The sequence below is a fragment of the Hypomesus nipponensis genome, chromosome 3 (genome assembly GCF_054491055.1).
Source record: "Hypomesus nipponensis isolate SF chromosome 3, ASM5449105v1, whole genome shotgun sequence".
Classification (NCBI taxonomy): domain Eukaryota; kingdom Metazoa; phylum Chordata; class Actinopteri; order Osmeriformes; family Osmeridae; genus Hypomesus; species Hypomesus nipponensis.
In genome coordinates this window covers 11,630,029-11,649,220 of record NC_140363.1, presented here as the reverse complement: position 1 = coordinate 11,649,220, position 19,192 = coordinate 11,630,029, and the positions used below count along the sequence as shown (strand labels likewise).

The 19,192-nt window shown below is 44.1% G+C and overlaps 4 protein-coding genes across 8 annotated transcripts in view; 1 reads left to right on the top strand and 3 right to left on the bottom strand.

The window, feature by feature from the left end:
* Positions 1-1,164: 1,164 nt before the first annotated feature.
* On the bottom strand, positions 1,165-3,885 carry lgals8b (galectin 8b). Its single transcript, XM_084683244.1, has 8 exons — positions 3,709-3,885; positions 3,101-3,189; positions 2,759-2,969; positions 2,523-2,642; positions 2,406-2,432; positions 2,127-2,218; positions 1,473-1,638; positions 1,165-1,314 (listed from the first exon to the last, which is right to left on the bottom strand). Exons 1-8 carry the CDS (start codon positions 3,745-3,747, stop codon positions 1,165-1,167), a joined length of 894 nt encoding a protein of 297 aa, XP_084539370.1. The 5' UTR covers positions 3,748-3,885.
* A 240-nt stretch (positions 3,886-4,125) lies between these two features.
* Positions 4,126-9,068, top strand: LOC146299801 (monocarboxylate transporter 10-like). The gene is made up of 8 exons (XM_084676166.1): positions 4,126-4,632; positions 4,760-4,975; positions 5,168-5,377; positions 5,596-5,747; positions 5,960-6,122; positions 6,318-6,521; positions 6,763-6,965; positions 7,289-9,068. Exons 1-8 carry the CDS (start codon positions 4,419-4,421, stop codon positions 7,445-7,447), a joined length of 1,521 nt encoding a protein of 506 aa, XP_084532292.1. The 5' UTR covers positions 4,126-4,418; the 3' UTR covers positions 7,448-9,068.
* On the bottom strand, positions 9,022-12,942 carry kbtbd11 (kelch repeat and BTB (POZ) domain containing 11). Its single transcript, XM_084676154.1, has 3 exons — positions 12,779-12,942; positions 12,477-12,683; positions 9,022-11,731 (listed from the first exon to the last, which is right to left on the bottom strand). Exon 3 carries the CDS (start codon positions 11,610-11,612, stop codon positions 9,495-9,497), a length of 2,118 nt encoding a protein of 705 aa, XP_084532280.1. The 5' UTR covers positions 11,613-11,731; positions 12,477-12,683; positions 12,779-12,942; the 3' UTR covers positions 9,022-9,494.
* A 1,702-nt stretch (positions 12,943-14,644) lies between these two features.
* Positions 14,645-19,192, bottom strand: part of arhgef10 (Rho guanine nucleotide exchange factor (GEF) 10) — a 47,273-nt gene continuing 42,725 nt past the window's right edge. For 3 of the 5 annotated variants that reach the window (XM_084676112.1, XM_084676126.1, XM_084676133.1), the window contains 3 exons: positions 16,478-16,600; positions 15,783-16,284; positions 14,645-15,650 (listed from right to left, as the gene is read on the bottom strand). In XM_084676112.1, coding sequence (XP_084532238.1) covers positions 15,629-15,650; positions 15,783-16,284; positions 16,478-16,600 — 647 coding nt within the window. In that variant the 3' untranslated portion in view covers positions 14,645-15,628. Of the gene's footprint in view, positions 15,651-15,742; positions 16,285-16,477; positions 16,601-19,192 lie in introns of all 5 variants that reach the window. The other 2 variants (XM_084676118.1, XM_084676142.1) reach the window with 1 other exon arrangement.

The following is a 19,192-nucleotide window of genomic DNA, read 5'->3' as shown; positions in this document are numbered from 1 at the left end:
CTGGTGTAGGCAAGATTAGATGTATTAGTTGCTATCAAGATGTGAAGTTTATTTTGGCAAATCTGACAAAAAGTGCTTCTCAACAAACATTGCCTAAGCCATATTTAATACATTAGATTATTAGACAAAGGTTTATCAGACAAAGATTGTCAATGATAGGACTTAAAAAGACAACATGGCGAAAAAACATAACTGCCATAACTTAAACAAGATGATAAAATAATATTATAATGGATTCCAGTTATTTTTGTGTAATTTACAACTCACCTGGTGTTGTTCTGTCCATGCTTCAATGTCACTGCAACATCAAATCATTTAATGGGTTTTCGTATTATTGTATGCACAGACAGCAACATATCAGGGATCAAATCCACAGGTTCAAGTATGTTCCTGAGAATTTTATTTTTTTTCTTCTCCAAAAGAGCACCTATCTTCAAGGATTTTCAGCTACACTACTGAAATATGAGTTGCAATACATTCTAATGGAACGTTGACAGTTACAGTAAAGATTCTGAGATTTGATGATTTTCAAAATGTATGAATTTGGATTAGTAAAAGTTTGTCACACTGTTTCCATAAGTTGTGCTCTTTTTGCTAATGACCATGACGTGTTGAACCTGGGGATATCTTAAGCTTTCTTGTATTCAGCTCTCTGATATTTAACTGTGGAGTTTCCAAACCAGACGTCAAAGTGGTTGTTTGCTGATGGTTTGTGATTAGTGTTTATACTAAATATGTTTTCTTTTTTCTCCTCCAGTGTATTACAGTTTCCATAACAGTGCACCCAGTTGTGCATAATACAGTATATTAACTTGTTAGTGCTGTAGAGACACTAACCAAGGCAACCCTGTAAACAGTCATGGCTCAGATATGGGGGGACAGTCAGCATTTTGTTTAAAGCTGGATTTGTTCATGCACTCCAGCCCTGGATGGGTTGTTGTAAAGGGGCTGATTGTCCATTATTTGCCAAAACCAGGCCAAGTCTTGTCTGGGTTACCAAAAGGCTAAACCTAGCATCAATTGGAACCGAACAGAAGGCTAGCCTGGCCTTGCACCCTCACCAAGCGACCTAATGTAACCTAGCCTGGTCTAACGTAAACTAGCTTCCACAGTCTGTTACTTTACTTAAAGCTAGCCTAGCCTGGGGGTCTGTTGCCCTGGGGGTCACCACAGCTTGGTATCCATTAGCTGCAGGTCGCCCATGATCTCCAGCTGGTCGATGGTGCTCAGGTCCTGCACCCGGTGTCTGTAGTCCAGCAAGTGAGAGCCGTTCACAGCTAGCTTGAACTGGTGGGCCTGGATCAGGATGAGCAGCTGGAAGAAGGGCTGGGTCTTAATACAACTTCATCTCAGAAGATTACTATTTAAAATGATAGTCTGTCACCGTTATGATATGGATGATCTTTATACCATGTTTAAAGACTACAGCTTTGTGTGTTGTATCACACTACCAGGCTAACATACCAGCATACCTCAAAGTACTCCCCAGCAGAGAAGGGGAAGAAGGGGATCTCTCTCTCCTCTGGACCCCAGGACTCACTCAGGTAAGAGTTCCTGATGAACGCGCCAGACTTCATGCGAGGATTAAGGTGCAGGGCAATGTTCTCTGTCTTGCTGTTGCGGAGGTTGATAGTAAAGCTGAAACACATAGATATGATTCGCTGTTCAGCATGACATAGTGGGCTATTCTGTGCCCATAAAAGAAGCAATGAAGCTACATAGCTAAACAGTGCAACTGTTCCCTTACATTGTCCTCTTTATATGTACTTTCCATACTTTTCTATATACTATGAGTAATAATAATATCAATCTACGTGTGTTATCTGTGTTAACTTACTTACTTACTGTAATTCGCTCTGGATAAGAGTGTCTGCTAAATCTGGTATGTGGGTCTATCTTCATGATCCTCTTCAGAGAATATACAAGAACGGTAATATCTTTTTACAGGCCCTTTAAGGACAGCTGTAGTGAGATAACTAACCATTGACCGTCTGTACCATTCCATCACAGGGCATAAAGCAAACAGGTGGCAATGGTGATTACTTAATGGTGAATGCTCTGATTACTGTCTGGTAACTTGGAACAGTTGGAACATGTTTTTGCTCCTAGAGTGTCTCTTGTCTTACCTGTGAGGGTACATACTGCTGACCTTCCCCTTAATCATGATGTGCTGCCCGGGGCTCAAACCCTTGATTAGACTGCCTTTATAAGGAAGGCCCTGGGGGCGGAACACAGATGGATGTCAGATCATTTTATCTACATGATTCAATCAATGTTATTTGATTGATTTGTTAGTTTATTTAAATTAGGCCAATCTTTACAATAGTGCTTTATGTGTTGTGTGAAGAATATAACAGGAAGTGATGTTGGTGTCATGTGATAGAATGTGTATGATTATTACTCACCAAGTCTCCTGACTCTGAATATATTGCCTATGAAGGGAAGAGTGAAAATTAGATGTGATCACCAGTGAATGTGGTTGAATGACTGTTTTAGCCCCATATATGGGATTACGTTCTTACTGAGTTTGGGATGAAGCCGATAGCGTGAACTTTGACCTTCCCAGCTATAGAAAATGTGTCAATCTTGTCCAGTTGGAGCCTGTGCTTGTACTCCAACAAATGAGCACCATTTACAGCCACCTACAGGCAGTGAGGAGCACAGGATTAATGGGACACTGATAGCATGATAAAAGCATAACAACAATATGCATTTCACAGCATATCTGGGTAACCCCTGCACACATCATCCCACTTGCCTTGAAGCAGTCATCATGCACTAGGATGATGGTCTCAAAGGCGGCTCCCTGTTTGTAGGGCATCTTGTGGAGAGTCTCTTCCCTGCCCCAGCTCTCTTGCAGCAGGGAGTTACACACGATGCAGGGGGCGCCCTTAAAACGAGGGTTGAAGTGGAGGGCAATGTCTGCCCGTGGCCTCGTGCTACTGCCACAGGACAGGTCCATCTGGAACCTGACCAGAGTCCAGCATGAAGCATGTTCACCACATCTGGGTTCATTAGACTAATACACATACACATCTAAAGTTGTATTTCATGACACACACACAGAGACCATAATAGTCATAATATCACCATGGTGTACCTGTCAGCATCAAAGGGAACAGTGCCCTGAACGATGACTATCTCTCCGGGGTGCAGTCCTCCAGGTATGGTGCCAGTGAATGGGACCACCTGGGGGAAGAGCATCATTGAATTTAAGGTATTCGTTCATTGAAAGGCATTGTGGGAAAATAGCCATTGCCAAAAATGAATCATGCAATGCAAATGCTGAGTTTGTTGCTGTTTCTCTAATATGATATATCTGTGTTTTACAATATTTGCAGTATGTAAGCATTAGGTTTTGTCTTTGTGTGAATTCTCCTCCTAGTATTGTCATCTCAGGGCCTAGGGGCTGTCTGTATACGTGAATAACGGATATGGATATGACTACCCTGTATCTATTATTCATAAACAGCGGTGTAGAGTAAAGCACATCGTAGAGATAAGATAATTAAATGGAGACGACGAATGCATGCGCATTCTTAAGTTGTATTTTCTCTGTGTGTGCAGGCTAGATAGGCAACTAGGCACATTTAACAATAGCATGTTATTCATATTTAAAATAGACTCACTTTATTTTGAGCTCTACATGTCAGCATAAAATGGCACAAGCGATATAAGTATCGTAATAGCAATGGTAAAGGCTCTTACCGGATTTATGACAGTGTATTTCGCATTTGCCACAGACATTTTGGCCTGCTACGCAATATTACACCATCCAACTGTAATGCGCACAAGCGTAAAATAATTTGGAAAGAGAATGTAATATAAATTGGCCCGAGGTTTGTATTCCCCTATGCCAAATAAATTCGTATGGCAGTAGGCATTTTTCCTCCATCAGTCCAATAACCCACTATGCTACGTCATATCTAATACGCAACCATGTGATGCTTGGTGGTGGTATCTGAAATTACAACATCAACAGGAAAAACTGTAGCTGTGGCTGAGAGGTTATGGCACCTCACTGCACTTTAAAATTATATTGGCGAAATTTTAATTAGCCGTTTAATACGATAACAAATAGCCAGGTTATTTGTAGTAATAAAACAAATTGTTGCATACTGGTCATGTATGATGTAGGCCTAGGCTATTGCATTTGTAACTCAATACAATTTAACTTTAATTATTTTTCAAAAGTGAGGATCCTTGAAAGTCATTTTAAATTCAATCAATCAATAGAGGTCACTTATTGCGCGCCCTATCAGTGTGACGCACGTTAATGTTTGTGATGCCACTCTTAAGTCGACAAACGGCACCTTATGATGCAGTTAAATTGAATGTAGTGGGTTCTATATCTGTTACAAAATTGCGTGAAGAGGACATGGAAGTTGGCCTTTTTCCATGAAGATTGGTACGCCAAAATGCACATCTTTCCGGCGACCATTCCTTTCCGAAGGTTTTACACCGAGGAATCGGAGCCACGGATAATCAAGCCGCCTCCTGACGGAGGTTGGGGTTGGGTCATAGTCTTTTCCTCATTTTTGTACAATGTTCTGGTACTAGGCTTTCACAATTCATTTGGCGTCTACCTTATCAGTCTTCTGAATGAATTTGAGGACACAAGTTCGAAAACAGGCAAGTAGCTAGCTTACCGACCATCAACTAAACATCAAAATAAACCTCACATCTAAGTTGTTTTGTCATGTCGTTTAATACCTATGTAGGCCTATACAAATAATGCTTACCCTATTTCTCCCCATAGCCTTGGTTGGCTCCATCAGCTATGGCTTCATCATGATCTGTGGGCCTCTGTCCGGGAAGCTGACAGTCAAGTATGGAGCCAGAGAGATATCTATCATAGGCTCCCTCATCATCATGCTCTCCATTGTCTGCTCCTCCTTCGCACCGTCATTAGGAGTCCTGTTCTTCACCCATGGCTTTCTTACCGGAGTAGGTTCCAGCTTCGCTTTCACCCCAGGTTAGCGCTATGGAAGGGAACTGATAAGAAACTGATAAATCTCTATTCAGTAGACTATATTGGGCAGCCACAGACAGAAATACGTGACAGATTTGGAGGGAAAATAGTTACAAGCCTCCATAGATCCGTTCATATGTTCATCCTATCTTCCTGTCCTCCATCCACCACCCTCCCGACCCTTCCCTTTCCCAGGTATGATCATGGTGAGCCAGTACTTCACCACCCAGCGCTCCCTGGCCACTGGGATCGTGATGTCAGGGGGGGCCGCGGGGGCTCTGGTCCAGACCCGGCTCCACCAGTACCTCATAGACACCCTGGGCTGGAGGCAGAGTCTCCGGGTGTTTTCTGGTGTCATGGTACTGTGTGTCATCACCGGCTTTACCTACCTGCCACTCAATAAAGGTACTAGGTTCTAAAAGTACTGCAGATATTGACCCGCAAACTTGGCTTGGTTTCATTTAAACTGTAAAAGACTCATGCTCATGTGAAAACATTATCAATAATTCATGGAACTACAGCTACACAGAAATTTCAAAAGACTGCCATTGATTGGATGCCCAAGTATGGATCAAAATTCAGCACATTGAATTCTTACTCCACTACTATTCTGCTACACCAAGGTCACACCAGGAGTGTGGTAGACAATCTGAAGAACTCGCCCCTGAATAAGTTTGTTGTGGACTTGGGACTGTGGAAAGACACTGTATTCCTCATCTGGGTCCTGGCCAACGGACTGTGTAAATTTGGGTTCTTTATTCCTTATGTCCACTTGGTGAGTGATACGATGTCATCTTCAAAAGTATTACAACTTAGCAAGACTAGGTTATTTCAAGGTTATTGTTATGATTTATAATGTTACATTTTTACTACTTTTGGTTCTTGTGCAAGGTTGCATTTTAGTGTTGTTAGTGATGTACCTGGGTTTGTGTGTGTGTGTAAGCAGACACAGATGTTCTTAATGTGTGTGTGTGTGTGTGTGTGTAGGTGAAGCACGCAGTACAGCTGGGTATCCCTGTCCACAGTGCCACCAACATCATGTTGTGTCTGGGCTTGACCAGCATGATCAGCCGTATCATCTTCGGCAAGATCTGTGACTCAGACAAAATCAACAGACTCTACTTCAACCAGGCATCAGTCTTCTTTGTTGGTACGGCCCATTGACTGCATTGTTCAGGCATGTGTTGAGTTGTGGGGTGATGTTCTTCAGTGAATTAACCTGCAAATGGATCTTGTCAGTCATTTACAAAAAATGATTTGTCAACCTGTAAAGTGACTGTCATGAATGGAAGGTTGAGTACCTTCAGCCAGCAGCATCCGTATGAGTGTATTCTTGTGGCCCCAGGTTTGCTGTACCTGTTGATCCCTGCTCTCCACAACTACGGCTCTCTTGTGGTGTTCGCTCTGCTGCTCGGGGTGGCCGATGCAGGGAACTACATCCTGCTGCCCGTGCTCACCTTCGACCTGATGGGTGCTGAGCGCATGCCCGTGGCATGGGGGTTCATGCTCACTGTCAATGCTGTCAGCTGCCTGGGGCCGCCCTTCGCCGGTACGTTAACAGGGGCTTTTCCTTGACCAGGATAACGCCCAAACCAAGAGACAGTGTTTTTTTTTTTTTTATATATATATATATAGTAATGAGAATTCAAATCAAGTCACTATTTAGTTACCAGTACTTTTTAGTAAGACAACATTTCATTATGTCCATAGAAAATGCATAAAGTTTTAAATCATAGCATCTCTGTAATGTGAATGTTAACATGGAGTTAACCAGCTTGGTGTCCCCTCAGGCTGGATGGATGACATCACGGGCAGCTACAACCTGGGCTTTGTGGTTGCCGGGGCGTTGAACGTGGCAGCGTCCATTGTTCTAGCCTTTATCCCTCTAGCCAAGCACTCCATTAGGCAGACAGAGAGGAGCATCATCAACGTCACCATCGACCACTCCACGCAGGAGATCACGCCGTGGACTGAAAACCTGCCTCCCATTGAGGTAACGTACTGCATTGGGCATCTCCAGGACAGCTGTTTGTTACTCCAGTCCCACTTTGTGGATGGGTATAGTTCAGAGCATTTGACTACAGATCAACAGGCTACAGGTTCAAAGCTCTTCCAGTACGTTGCTTTGGATAATAGCGCCTGCCATTCGAAACTATTTATTATTTGGCTCTGGCACTTGTTGACAAATCTAATTTCAAATCTGAGTGCCTGACTGTTCAAGATTTAGGTCGTAGCCACTGTCCATCATCTTTAGAATCGGTAACTAATTGACTAATAGTGCCAGTGTCAAATCAATTTGCTTAATCCATCTGATAGGAAGTGCCTGTTGTGTCCAAGTACGTGAGTTACACCAGGACTATGTTCCGTAGCCCAGACCTCTTTGAGTCCCAGCCTGAGTTGTACAGAGGAGAAGAGGTTGTGGGGGAGGCCACAGGGAAGGCTGCAGTGCCCTCTCCTGAGGAGACGAGGCTGTAGAAGGGGCTGCAGGAGGAGAAGCTGGCCTCATCTACAAACCCCACTCAGCCTCTGTCTCTTTTCTCTCTTGGTCTAGAACACGTCTTCACACAAACATTGCAAATATATTACATATTGCTACAGAATATGACTTATTGACTTTGTGAAGCTATAAGAATATATCAAATTGTATTGTAAAAAATGTCAGCATGCCAATCTGAAGCATGGCTAATGTCCAAGGTGGTGTTTTACCTGATGTCCACTAGATGGCAGTCCTAAATCAAACATGTTGCATACAGGTCCGGAGTGTCTTTACTCCCCCTTCAATGCAAAATACCCGACAGAGCTTATCAAGCTGTTACTTTTCAGACACAAAATATTTTTATTTGCAGCACTTATTTTTGACTGTAATACATTATTCAACAGTTAGTTTGTTAGCCATTTATGGTAAGAAAGCCTTCAACCAGCTAAATATATTGTGTCTTCAAGCCATTCATCACAATGCCAGGTCCAAGTCATTAGATAAACAATACCAAGCCATTAGAACTCCACAATACATTGACATCAGAGAGCAAACAGTCAAACTAGTGTCAATTGACATCCACTTGGTCAGAGCAGGCAGATCCACCTATTTCAGATAACAGAGCAAACTACTGTATATAACTCCCATAACTTAACAAAATCCCAATGGATGTGCTATTGCAAAAGCAAAAAGTTTAACCAAAAATGCAAAAGATTGAAGAGTTGTAGTGCCCTTATTCAATACTACAAGTGCATGGTTTCAGAAGGATTTGGCATAATGGTGTATAAGCAGTGTTTGAGCTATGTTGTGCTGGAGAAATTCTGCTTGCTACTTTGAATAATGGATGCTGTTAGTGCATCACGCCAAGGCAGCAAACTGTTATCTCGGAAAACAGCTTAATCTACCAAATTCTTCAAACTTACTTTTGCAGGTCAAATTATTCAAAAGTGTTTTATTAATGGTATCGTAATTATTACTCTAAATCTGGGCTTTGTGGCTTTGAATAAATGTATTTGACAGAAGAGATATATTATCATGACTTGGAACATAAAAGTTACTTTAAAATAAAATTAGCAGCAAATGAGATGCCCTGAAGTCACATCAGTTGTTCCGAAAGCTGAAACTGTTGCTATAAGATGAACAAGTTATGGTGAGTTTTTTTTCTTCCACTTACCATATGTTAAGGATTGATAACTAGAACATATGTCTTTGGCAAACATGATAAAGGAATCCAATCCCTCAGAGAAAGTACTCCACCTCTTACAAATTCCTTTAATAAACTCTGTAAACATTGTCCCCAAACAGCCAATCAATCAAGCCCATATAACCGATTGTATTAAATATATATTTGTCCTTTCACATTTATTGGTAAAGGTTGTCATTGGTTTTGATAAAGTAGGTATTCTGTAGTTTTATTAACACGTGAATTGTGCTCATAGACAGTTTCTAAAGACCTGTATTGTATGGATCTAGGTTATTTGTATCTTGTAACTGATTGGCGTAGGTTTACATTGCTCTCTTAAATGCAGTCAGAATATCAGTTTTTTCCCCCAAACATCCTCATTGACCATAATGTTGTATGTTGTGGCAGGCATTGTGCTAATAAATGATGTCACTGAAGTGCTTGTTTGCATAGGGCATATAAAGAGCAGACATGTCCAGACATACTTAAACTGTTCCCTTATTCTCAATACAACCATTTTCCACATAAGATGCTTGGCCAAAGCCACCAGCCAACTAATACGATTAAAACAAAACCTATTCTACCTGCAGTTACGAAAGTGCACCAAACAAAAATCACACATAGAGATATGCACAGTATTGTCTCATCTCTATCTACAGTTGGATGCATATCTTGCAGCATTCATTCAACATTTAGAAAGTTTTCCTTCTTAAGGCTTATCCCGGAGACACGTTAACTCACCATGCAAATGAACACATTCCATTTTGAGCACGTAAACTGGACACAAGAAAAGTAAAGCTGACATTGATAAGTGTTTATCTATTCCATTTCTGCTATGATGTCTTATCGATGGTAGCATGACATTACACAATCCTCTCTGGCTTCTCTGGTAAACTGAGTATAAAAGGAAACAGTATTCCTTTTGCCTCCAGAGGGGCTCTCAGTGGTTCCTCCACAAAGTAGGCATTCTCCTCCTCCACTATGAACTGGAGAGTCTGTGTCTTGTTCACACAATAGATGCAGTTTCCGATGACGGCACACCTAAACGGCAGAGGACTTCCCTGTCGCTGGGACGCGCAGTCGTGCCACATTTTCACTATGGTGTTGTACTTGAACACATTTATCCCCTGTTCCCGGTTGACGTCGAACCTGTAAATGAAGCTCTTGAGGGCCACCATGTCGGAAGATTTCTTCCTGCTGTTGTTGTAGGGGCACTCCTGCCACTCGTCCCTCTTGATGTCGTATCGGAGCAGACGGTAGAAGAGGGAGCCCCCGGAGACGTACAGCTCTCCGTTACAGGTGGTGGCCTCGTGCGCAACCGCAAACGCCCCTTTAGGTAAGGGGGCCACCGTGGTCCAACGGTCCATACGGGGGTCGTACTTCTCCACCGTGAACAGACACTCTCCTCCGATGGCATACAGGTTCCCGTCCATGGACACAAGCTTAAGCTGTGACCTCGCCTGGTTCAACGGTCGGATCTCGCTCCAGCGGTTGGTGACGGGGTTGTAACAGAAGACCTTGTCTGAGACCTTGCCCTTCTCCCCATAGCCCTTTATCCCCCCGGCCACAAACAGGTAATTGTACATGGTGCAGATCCCACAGCCTTTAGTGTTGATGTCCTCAGGCATCACAGTCAGCGGTCTCCAGTCGTTGGCTGTCTCGTTAAAGTAGTAGATCATGTGATTGTCCTCGAAAGAGGCCACCGACAGGGGACTTTGCGGTCGGCTGTTGTTGCGACTGGGCGGTCTGCTGCCCACACGGTCAAACACGTCATTGACCTCTGCCACCATCAAGGACTTCTTCCCTTCCATTCTCTTCTTCAGGATCAGGTCTCGCTCTGAGCCATTCAGGCGCCCGTAAACCGCAGGGTCCCGGAGAACCTGCAGGAAGTTGTCACTCATGAATCGGTAGGCGGTTTCCTTCAGTTCACTGAGGCGCTGCTTTTTGGCGATGGTCAGGACCTCGTAGCAATTCTCTGGCGTGATCTGCTCCGACATGGAGTCCATGGCAGCCTGGACAGCACAGGGGACCTGCAGGATCTTAGCCCCGGTGATGACGTCGACCACATTGTCCTTTTGCACACTCATCTGGGAAGTGTAGATGTAGTCTATCAAGATCGACAGGGTCTTGTAGTTCACGCCTTTCACTTTCAGGATGTCCCGAGACAGCCTCGCCCTGAAGTAGTCACTCTTCTCCGCCAACACGGACTTGTGCACACTGATTTTCTGTCCGCCGACCTCAATCACTAAATCGGGCTCCTTTTTAGATGCTGCGCTTCCGTTGTGGCCGCTGTCCCTGCGTGCTGAATGTCCATATTGTGTGGGCTCAGCTGTGTGGGAGCCAGGACTGGAGGAGAGACCTAGCTCTAGCGTGGCTGGGTGCCGGCCCATGGTGATACAATGAGTGTCAGGCGCAATAGTCCCGTGCTCAGAGGGGGTGGTGACGTTACTTTTCTGACACTGATTCTTCCCATGGTTGAAGGACAGGGGGCCGTCCACTTCCTGGTCGGCCCGGCTCTCAAAACATGTAGAGGAGTCTACACCGCAGGGCACTTTGGCCCGGGCTCCATTCATACCTACACTGATGCCATTTCTGCCGTGAGAACCGTTCAGATCTGTGCTTGATGGAGGCACCTGCTTAGGATGATCATTTGAGATGTGAAACTGGTCGGTGTTTGAGATGTATGAAGTGTCAGTTGGATGATGCTCATCATTATGGTTTTCCATGAACCCACTGTCCAAGAGATACTCCTTCTCAAAGGTCATCGGGACCGGTGGGACTTCTGAACAGAACGCCTGGTCGTCCTTTAGGCACCCCAGGTCTGAGGTGTGGGAGCTCGCCTCCTGCCTCAGGGCTAAAGGACACAGCCGTCCCCCCTCCTCGGTGGGAGAGGCCAGGTCAGAGTTCCCAGCATGGAGGATGACGTCTGCTTTCACGGTGAACGTCCCTCCTCGTCCTCCCTGTCTCTGGGCTTCATTCATCTTAACACAGCGAGGTTGAGGCCAGATCCAGGGGGGTCATGGTAAGGAGGATTCCAAAACCAGTCTTCAGAGTCACTAATGTGTCTACAGATTGAATCCCAGAGCATCCGGTCATTACGCTATTTGTGAAGAAGCAAAGAGACAGGGAATTAACCAAAGCAGAGTCACACTTTCAGTTTTGACTAAATTGAAAGTTGTCAGTGCTTCTTGAAACTGCGAGGGGCGCCCTTACTCTACAAGTAAGCTATGCCAAGAAGATTTTCATCCGTAGTAGGCTACATAATATGCCAATTTAGAGGTAAAACGCCAAAAACATAATGTAAAGAATTTTCTGTAACCTTTTGTTAATTTGCGTTTGATTGATCGGATATTACAAACATAATTAAACAAGTACAAGTTAAGTACTGGCATGCCAAACACATTCTTGCTGCTATAAATTGACATGACCTCCTTCAATAATCACCCTACTTATCTATTATTTGTGTTAATGCGACCCGAGGGAGTCGGTCATAAACAGCGCATGCCCAGGGCGCATCGCAGTTGGCTCTTGAGGAGTTAATTCTAAATATGACGGGAAGACACTAGAACATACCTCCTCGAGCATCTCAAAGCGCAGACAATCAAAAACAATTCAATTCACGCAAATTATTTAAATGTTTTATCAATTAGGTGGGCTATATAGGATTGAGAAGTGATTAGAACACACCTTGGTCAATAGGTTATTTAGCAGTTGGAGGACAATAACCACGACATCTCTTTGCTAATAGTTATTTCAAAGACTGAATAGCCTCAACCAACAACGTAGCCAATGCTAAACTGAAAACAATGTCTCTAGTTTCAAATAATTTATTATGACCTACTTACGTTGTCTTGCGCCTCGATTCAACAGCCCCTCTTGGTCCCACACAAAGCACTCTTATGTAAGGTAGTCGCAACCTCGAGGATGCAGAAGCAACAACCAAATGCGAGACAGATGGTGGTTTCTTCAATATTTCGGTGAAGATTCCAATTAACGTAGTGTTCCCCGTTCACTCGTTAATTCCAGTCCAAGACCAATATCTTGCCCGGTTTCTGCAAATATGTGTATCTTAATGTTTCAATTGAATTATTATTCTGACATTGTAAACGATGTTAGATCGATGTCTGGTCTAAAGCAAAAGGCTCACAGTTGTTTTGGGTCAAAGTCCTTATTCAGTAGGATTATCCACGACGAACGTCGCCAAGTAATTTCCCTCAGCAGGTCCTCGGCGCGACGTGGAACGCACATCAATGCTCTATTTCCCTTCTCACCATTTGGAATGATCGGTCCAGCATGCAGCCGGGGCTCCTCCGTGCCTCTTGCAGGCTGTGTTTTGATTTTTACTGTAGGCAGCAGACCGACAGTTATCGATCTAGACCACACCCCCTTAGTATTAACCCTACACACTTCAACACGTTCGCCCCATCTGCCTCACGAGCAGGAGGCATTCCGCGATCAAGATGCGACATTCCTCTACGCGCTTTTGTGCTGTTTTTTGACTGGGGAAATCCCTCTCTACCAAACCATGAGCCGACTATAAAATCCACAATTATAATTCCATGCCAGTGTATTAAGGTACAGTCAGAACCATTCAGCTATATTACTGTATTGATAATAGAAGGAATACTGAATGAAATGTGAGTGTTTGTGTCTGTGTGATGCTTTACTGGGGTGTGAAAGTAATCCAGTTGTATTAGTCTGAGCTATATTGCCCCTTGTCCCAATTCAAAGCAGTGATCAAAAACAGCAGTAGGCCTACATCTACTGTGATAAAAGCTTAGATGTCATCATTACAGAACATGCACAGGCCAAGTGCATTCACCTAACAACAGCATTGATCCCACTTGCTCTGGAAACCTACACACACACACACACATATTACTTGTGTGCTCTGCCTCCTCGTGGCTAGATTACAACTGTCAGTGATCTTAATTGAAAGTTTTGCACAGAATGTTAAGTTGTGATATTTTAAGGTTAGTACAGCATATATCTTGTGCTTTTCTGCCATATTTTGAGAGGCTTAATCCACAGCCCCCAAATAGTCTGTTGTGGCTATACTGGTTGTGCCTTTCTCTCTAGCATGTCTCCATGGCAACGATGGGTTGGAGAAAACAATTCCTCTGTGACTTGAGGCTGGCAGTCTGTATGAGAAATGACAGTGCTTAACAGCCTTGAGATTAGTGGTCCTGTGTTTCTACTGTTCTGCCAATGCATGTGAACACTTTGTCCTGGTGATTGAATTTAGCCTGATACTCGGACAGAAAAATGATAAAATTGAGACTGAAGCTTAGGAAAATGTTTGAAAAGACAATTGGTTCATTAAGTATTTACTAACCTATATTATAAGTTAGGGGTGGGAATATTTTGGTACTTCACGATTCGATTCAAATAAATTCCTGGGGTCACAATTAGATCAAATCTCGATTCAATATATGCTTACATAAAAAAAAAAAAAATTGACATTCGTGAATCGATGTAAATCGCTAGAAGACTGAATCACGATTCGTATGTGAATCAATTTTTTTCCCCACCCCTATTATTAGTAATATAATAGTATTAGATCATTTATAATGAATTATTCCCAATTAATGCTATAATCTTACATAGAAAATAGTTTGGATAAAGGACACTGAACTTTAGCTCTAGTCTATTTTTGGGATTACAGTCGAAAATATATCGTAGCATGATTGCGTAACATGGGAAGTGGGCGGAAGTGGATACACGATCTCCTGACCCCTCGATGGATGATAGCAGTAGAAGAGAAAGTACAGGGCATGTTGAAACCCTTAGGAAATGCATCATCTTCAGTTCTCCCTGCCCTCAAGCTGAACACTTGTCCTAACATGTATTGATAGCTGCACATCAGAATGTTACTGGTACAATAGCTGAACCAGTCCACATTTGAACACTGAAGGACACTTCCTTTCTAGAAATGCATTTGAGTATGAAGTTGCAATAGGTAACATAAAATACTATAATATTATACAAAACATTATTCACAAGAAACAAATAATAATTTGGAATAAAACATGTTTATAGATTTGTTAATATACAGAACAGAAGTACATACAAAACATGACAAAAGTATAAAGCTTTTTATCAAACTTTTAAATACCCTTTAGTAAGAAAATGTAATCGGGCAATTAAATCAATGCCCTTATTTTATCTGATCACGATTAGAAACTTTCCCTTGATTTTCATATCAGTATGAAACCTGGCCAGCCAGGAATCCCTATCTTACCTCTCCAACAAAGTTGCCAACATTTATTTCTCCATCCTCGTGTTACCACATCTAGAAGGACAACGTAGTAGCTTCAGTGTACCACCGAAATAAGAACATCATCACAAACAAAGCACTTCTCCCTATTGCAGAATACATTTAACACACTGACCCAAGTCATAGAATATTGACTTGCAAAATGGATATTACTTAGTGGGAGTTTCATCATAGGGTTAATCAAAACAATGAGGGACTGTTCTTATTGGTGTGTCAGCTATCCTTTCCCAACAAGAAAATTGTAATTTTTGCAGTCTGTATGTAATAGTGTTGAATCAAGACTGATCCATGTCCATTTGTGTACTGTCCTATACTAACCCAAAACTAATATATTAGACATATTATTGTAACAGAGGATAAAGGAAAAAAAACAGAAATATATCCTTTTAAGGACAATTCAGTGGTTTTTCTACAGATAAATCTTGGATCGCTGGACCCATCATCTTTCCTCTAGGGTGTGAACTGTCCAGAAATGGTCTGTAAGCGATGGGAGACGTCATGACTTAGTGGTTATATTGATCCCTTGTTACCTTGTGGAAATGCCAAGATAGGTCCCTTGGTGTAAGATGCCATTAGAACCAGTTAAGGAATGCATATTGAAGTGTTTGCCACTGTAAGAGAGAGAGTAGGGTTGACTTGTCCAACGTTTAGAGAATCATCATCAAAGACATCCTTTGGAGCGCGTGTTTGTCGACTGACTTCAAGTAAGGAACTGCAGCACTACATCCTCCCAGCCTCCACCCTGGAGAGAAGAGGTGGGTTAGCATTACGGCAAAGCATGATATATATGACCAGTTACAGATTCAGTTCATGCAGACTAATGTGGCTCTGAACCTTGCTGCCCGGTGGTGGTCAGGGGCTTCCCGTGTCTCACATGTTGAGCAGTGGGATCTGCCACACCATGATGGTGGACACCGTCTCTTCCTGGCGCGACTGTTTGGTCTTCTTGTTAACCCTGCGGTGGCCGAGCCCCCCTGACACCACCAGCAGAGAGCTCACGTCCACCTTCTGGGCCCGCCGGCCCCTCTGGGAGTGGGCGGGGTCGTTGAGCAGGTCGTAGAGGGCACCGTCTTCTGGCCCGTGCTCCAGGGAGCCCTGGGAGAGGGCTAGCGAGCCGCACGACGAGGAGAGGGAGTCCTGGAGAGCCATGCTGGTGCAGCCTGCCTCCCCCAGCCACACACCTCTACCCTGGGGGGGAGTGGAGGTTGAGGCCGGAGGTGGAGAGGTGGCCTGGGTCTTCTCTCCATCCAGGGCCTCTGCTGGCTGGGTGGGAGGGTTGGCGAGGGGGCTGCAGCAGGGCCGGTTGCTCACAGCGGCTGCCATGGTGAGGAACTTGACAGGGCCATGGTGAGCATGGAAAGAGACCATGCCTCGGCCTAGACACAGTCAAAGAAACTCAGTTTACAACTCGAGTTGCTTTCGTCATTATATGACCTATTTCACAGTATTCATTTACAGCTAAGCCATTAAGTGTTTACTGTACAGAAACTGTTAATGTTACTTTGGATAAACAACTATGGAATATGTATGGGGGGAGGGCAGGGCAATTGGCAGAGCAGTTCCACCTACCTGTGACTTTAGGGATACCCTGTAGTCTGGGGACAGAGAGGCCAACTGTCACCCCAAGGTTGGTCCCCACCAGGAGCAGACCATGACACACCAGCAGACTGCTCACAGACACCCTCTGGGTCCCTACACAGGAAAGAGGGGGCGGGTAGACAATATTAGGATCTGCTGAACACTGCCTAAATCCTCAGTACAGAATTCCCATACAACTGTATTGTACAGGATGTTCTTACTAGAGTGGACTGAACACCTGGAGGTATTTTGTCAGCTAATGAAATACAAATATTCATGTTCCTGGTAACATTTGGATAAACACACAACATAATTCAGTCAGGGTCAAACGGTTTAAACTCAGTGACATGATGTACAGGGAGTGTCTGTTTATATCAACTAGAACACAACCTCCAGAAATGGCCAAAGATCACCCTTAATGGACCACTCCAATCAGCCCAGGGCCCACTACAGTAAGAGGCATGTCTGCACTGTGTGTGGGAACATTACCACAGTTCCAACGCTTAACAGTCGCTCATCTCCAGGGCAACCGGGGCAGAAAAAAAAGGAGCAGCCTCTTTCAAAATCTTAAAGAGCACCATTTGGGTTGGCTTTGAATCAAACAAACAAACACAATAGTGTTATGTAATAGAATGAGTGAAGCGTAATTTGGTCATTAAGCAGGCTGCTGTGGGTCTATTCAAAGAGCCTGTAGCAACCCTGGACTGAACTGGAAGCTCTCTCCTTCTCCTTCCCCTCTTGTCACAAATCAGTTCAGTATGAAATGCCACTTCATGCTGTAAACAGAGGGATTGTTACATTAAATGTACCTTTCAGAGGGATGGCAGTAAATCTAGGTATCTTGACTGAAAATGTTTGGTGACTTATTATGTGGAACTTGGCTCTGGTTTGAGACCGTCCCCGCTCATTAGCTGTACTATGGGAACAGGCCGAGGTACAGGGGGGGAGATGAATGTGTGCAGAGCAGAACGGCACCAAATGCTGATGATGGCAGTCAAAAACAAATGTAAATACAGACGGCAAGCTAAAGCGTATGATTACACGGTCTAGTTTACCTAAATATCCTGAGGTGCAAGACAAGTTCAGACACCTCTGAGGGTAAAAGGCTGTGGGATATGACAACCAGATCTGCAGCCGTGCCAGCTGTGTAACAGGGAAGGGCAGGGTGGTTACCCATAATGCACTGCCACTACAGCAGCTAAAACCCAGTCAACTCCCTCCCATAATCCCTGGGGCTTGGATTCAAATCGCTGCTGATCTCTTTGCCTGACCCCCCTTGGTGGAGGTCACCCCACGCAAGGGAACAGTAGACCTGCCTCTTGGATTCCAGGAAGCCAGTCCTTACACGTACACACACATGGCAGCAGAGCATAGTTTACATGTGTTTGTGATGACTGCCCTGGGTTATCAGGAACACGGTGCTGTTGGGGGCGGGTGCCTTTCTCAACTTCCTCCTTTCACAATATTTGGAGTTCCCCACCCATCGGGCCATAACAAAATAAACGTGGACCATACGTGAACAGGGTCGGGCCTGTCTCTGATCTCACACCAACTGGCTTTGATCTGCACTTAGCCTTAACAAGCCGGGTGGCTGGCAGCAGGGGGGAGGAGATATTAAACAATCCAGATATGACACTGGTACTATCTCACAGCAGAAATGGGCTAATATCAGCAAGCCGTCTGGAGCACGCCTATATGTCTGGACCCACAATAATATTTGTCTTGGGGTGTGTGTGTGAGCGTGTGAACCCTGATGAGAGGTGAGACACGGTGCCATGTTGATGATGATGATGGAGCTGGAGGTGTTGTTTACTGGCTCCACATGTTTGTCCCCATCAGGCCACGCATGGTTGGGTATTTGGGTCAAAGCAGACAAAGGCGTCCAGGGTTGCAGATAGCAGACCCTCTTCTGCTGTACAGCAGACACTGGTCCTCTCTTGGAACATCACAACCAGACACTGACGGGGCAACTAATGAAGGGTACATCCAAAGTTGATTTACCAGAGTGTAGTAAAATAAAGAATTTGAGGGAGATGAAAGCAAGCATTTGGGTGTGTTGAATCAAAAAAAGGAAAATCCATTGGAATGTGGAAAATTGTGGGTGAATTGTATATATCTATATCATGTCCCACCCAACTGTTTCACACATCTGTGAGGAATTTGTCCCTGCAATCATGGGATTGGTGAGGAATTGCTTGAACGTGAGTGAACATGAAGAGCACAGCCCAACCTGTAGCACTTCCTGTCTGCGGTCCAGAAGCCTGCCCTGTGCTCTGGCAGGGAGGAACACCAGGGTAGAACCCCACCAACACGCACATCCTCTTTCAGACCAACCCCCTGCCTGGATCTGCCTCAGTGTGGGGCCCTTAAACAAACCTAATAACATTAGATCTGTAATGGAACCCCCTGCATCACACCGGGAGTCTTCTGAGAAAAGGTTCTGGTTCCAGAACTGCTAGCTGTGAGCTGTGTTGCCCCAAAGCTGTTAGGCTTCAGTCAATACCCCATGTCACAATAGTGTTGACTGTTGAAGTTTGTTATATACCAGGCTTCATTTCTCTATGAAAACGTAACCTCAAGTAGTCAAAGAACAACAACACAGAGAGCACTGGGCACTTGGCACAGTGAGATAGCCATCACTCTTGGTTTTAAAGAGATATTGATTGTAGGCTTTCCTTGCATCAAAGCAATCGGTGACCATTCATG

Bases quoted from the DNA above. Each gene is read 5' to 3' on its own strand.
- lgals8b (XM_084683244.1), bottom strand. From the start codon at position 3,747: ATGTCTGTGGCAAATGCGAAATACACTGTCATAAATCCG. The intron at 2,643-2,758 runs GCAAGTGGGATG...CACTGCCTGTAG, and splicing joins TGCATGATGACTGCTTCAAG to GTGGCTGTAAATGGTGCTCA. The intron at 2,433-2,522 runs GTAAGAACGTAA...TTCCCTTCATAG, and splicing joins TCGGCTTCATCCCAAACTCA to GCAATATATTCAGAGTCAGG.
- LOC146299801 (XM_084676166.1), top strand. From the start codon at position 4,419: ATGCACATCTTTCCGGCGACCATTCCTTTCCGAAGGTTTTACACCGAG. The intron at 4,633-4,759 runs GCAAGTAGCTAG...TTCTCCCCATAG, and splicing joins GGACACAAGTTCGAAAACAG to CCTTGGTTGGCTCCATCAGC. The intron at 6,522-6,762 runs GTACGTTAACAG...GTGTCCCCTCAG, and splicing joins CCTGGGGCCGCCCTTCGCCG to GCTGGATGGATGACATCACG.
- kbtbd11 (XM_084676154.1), bottom strand. From the start codon at position 11,612: ATGAATGAAGCCCAGAGACAGGGAGGACGAGGAGGGACGTTCACCGTG.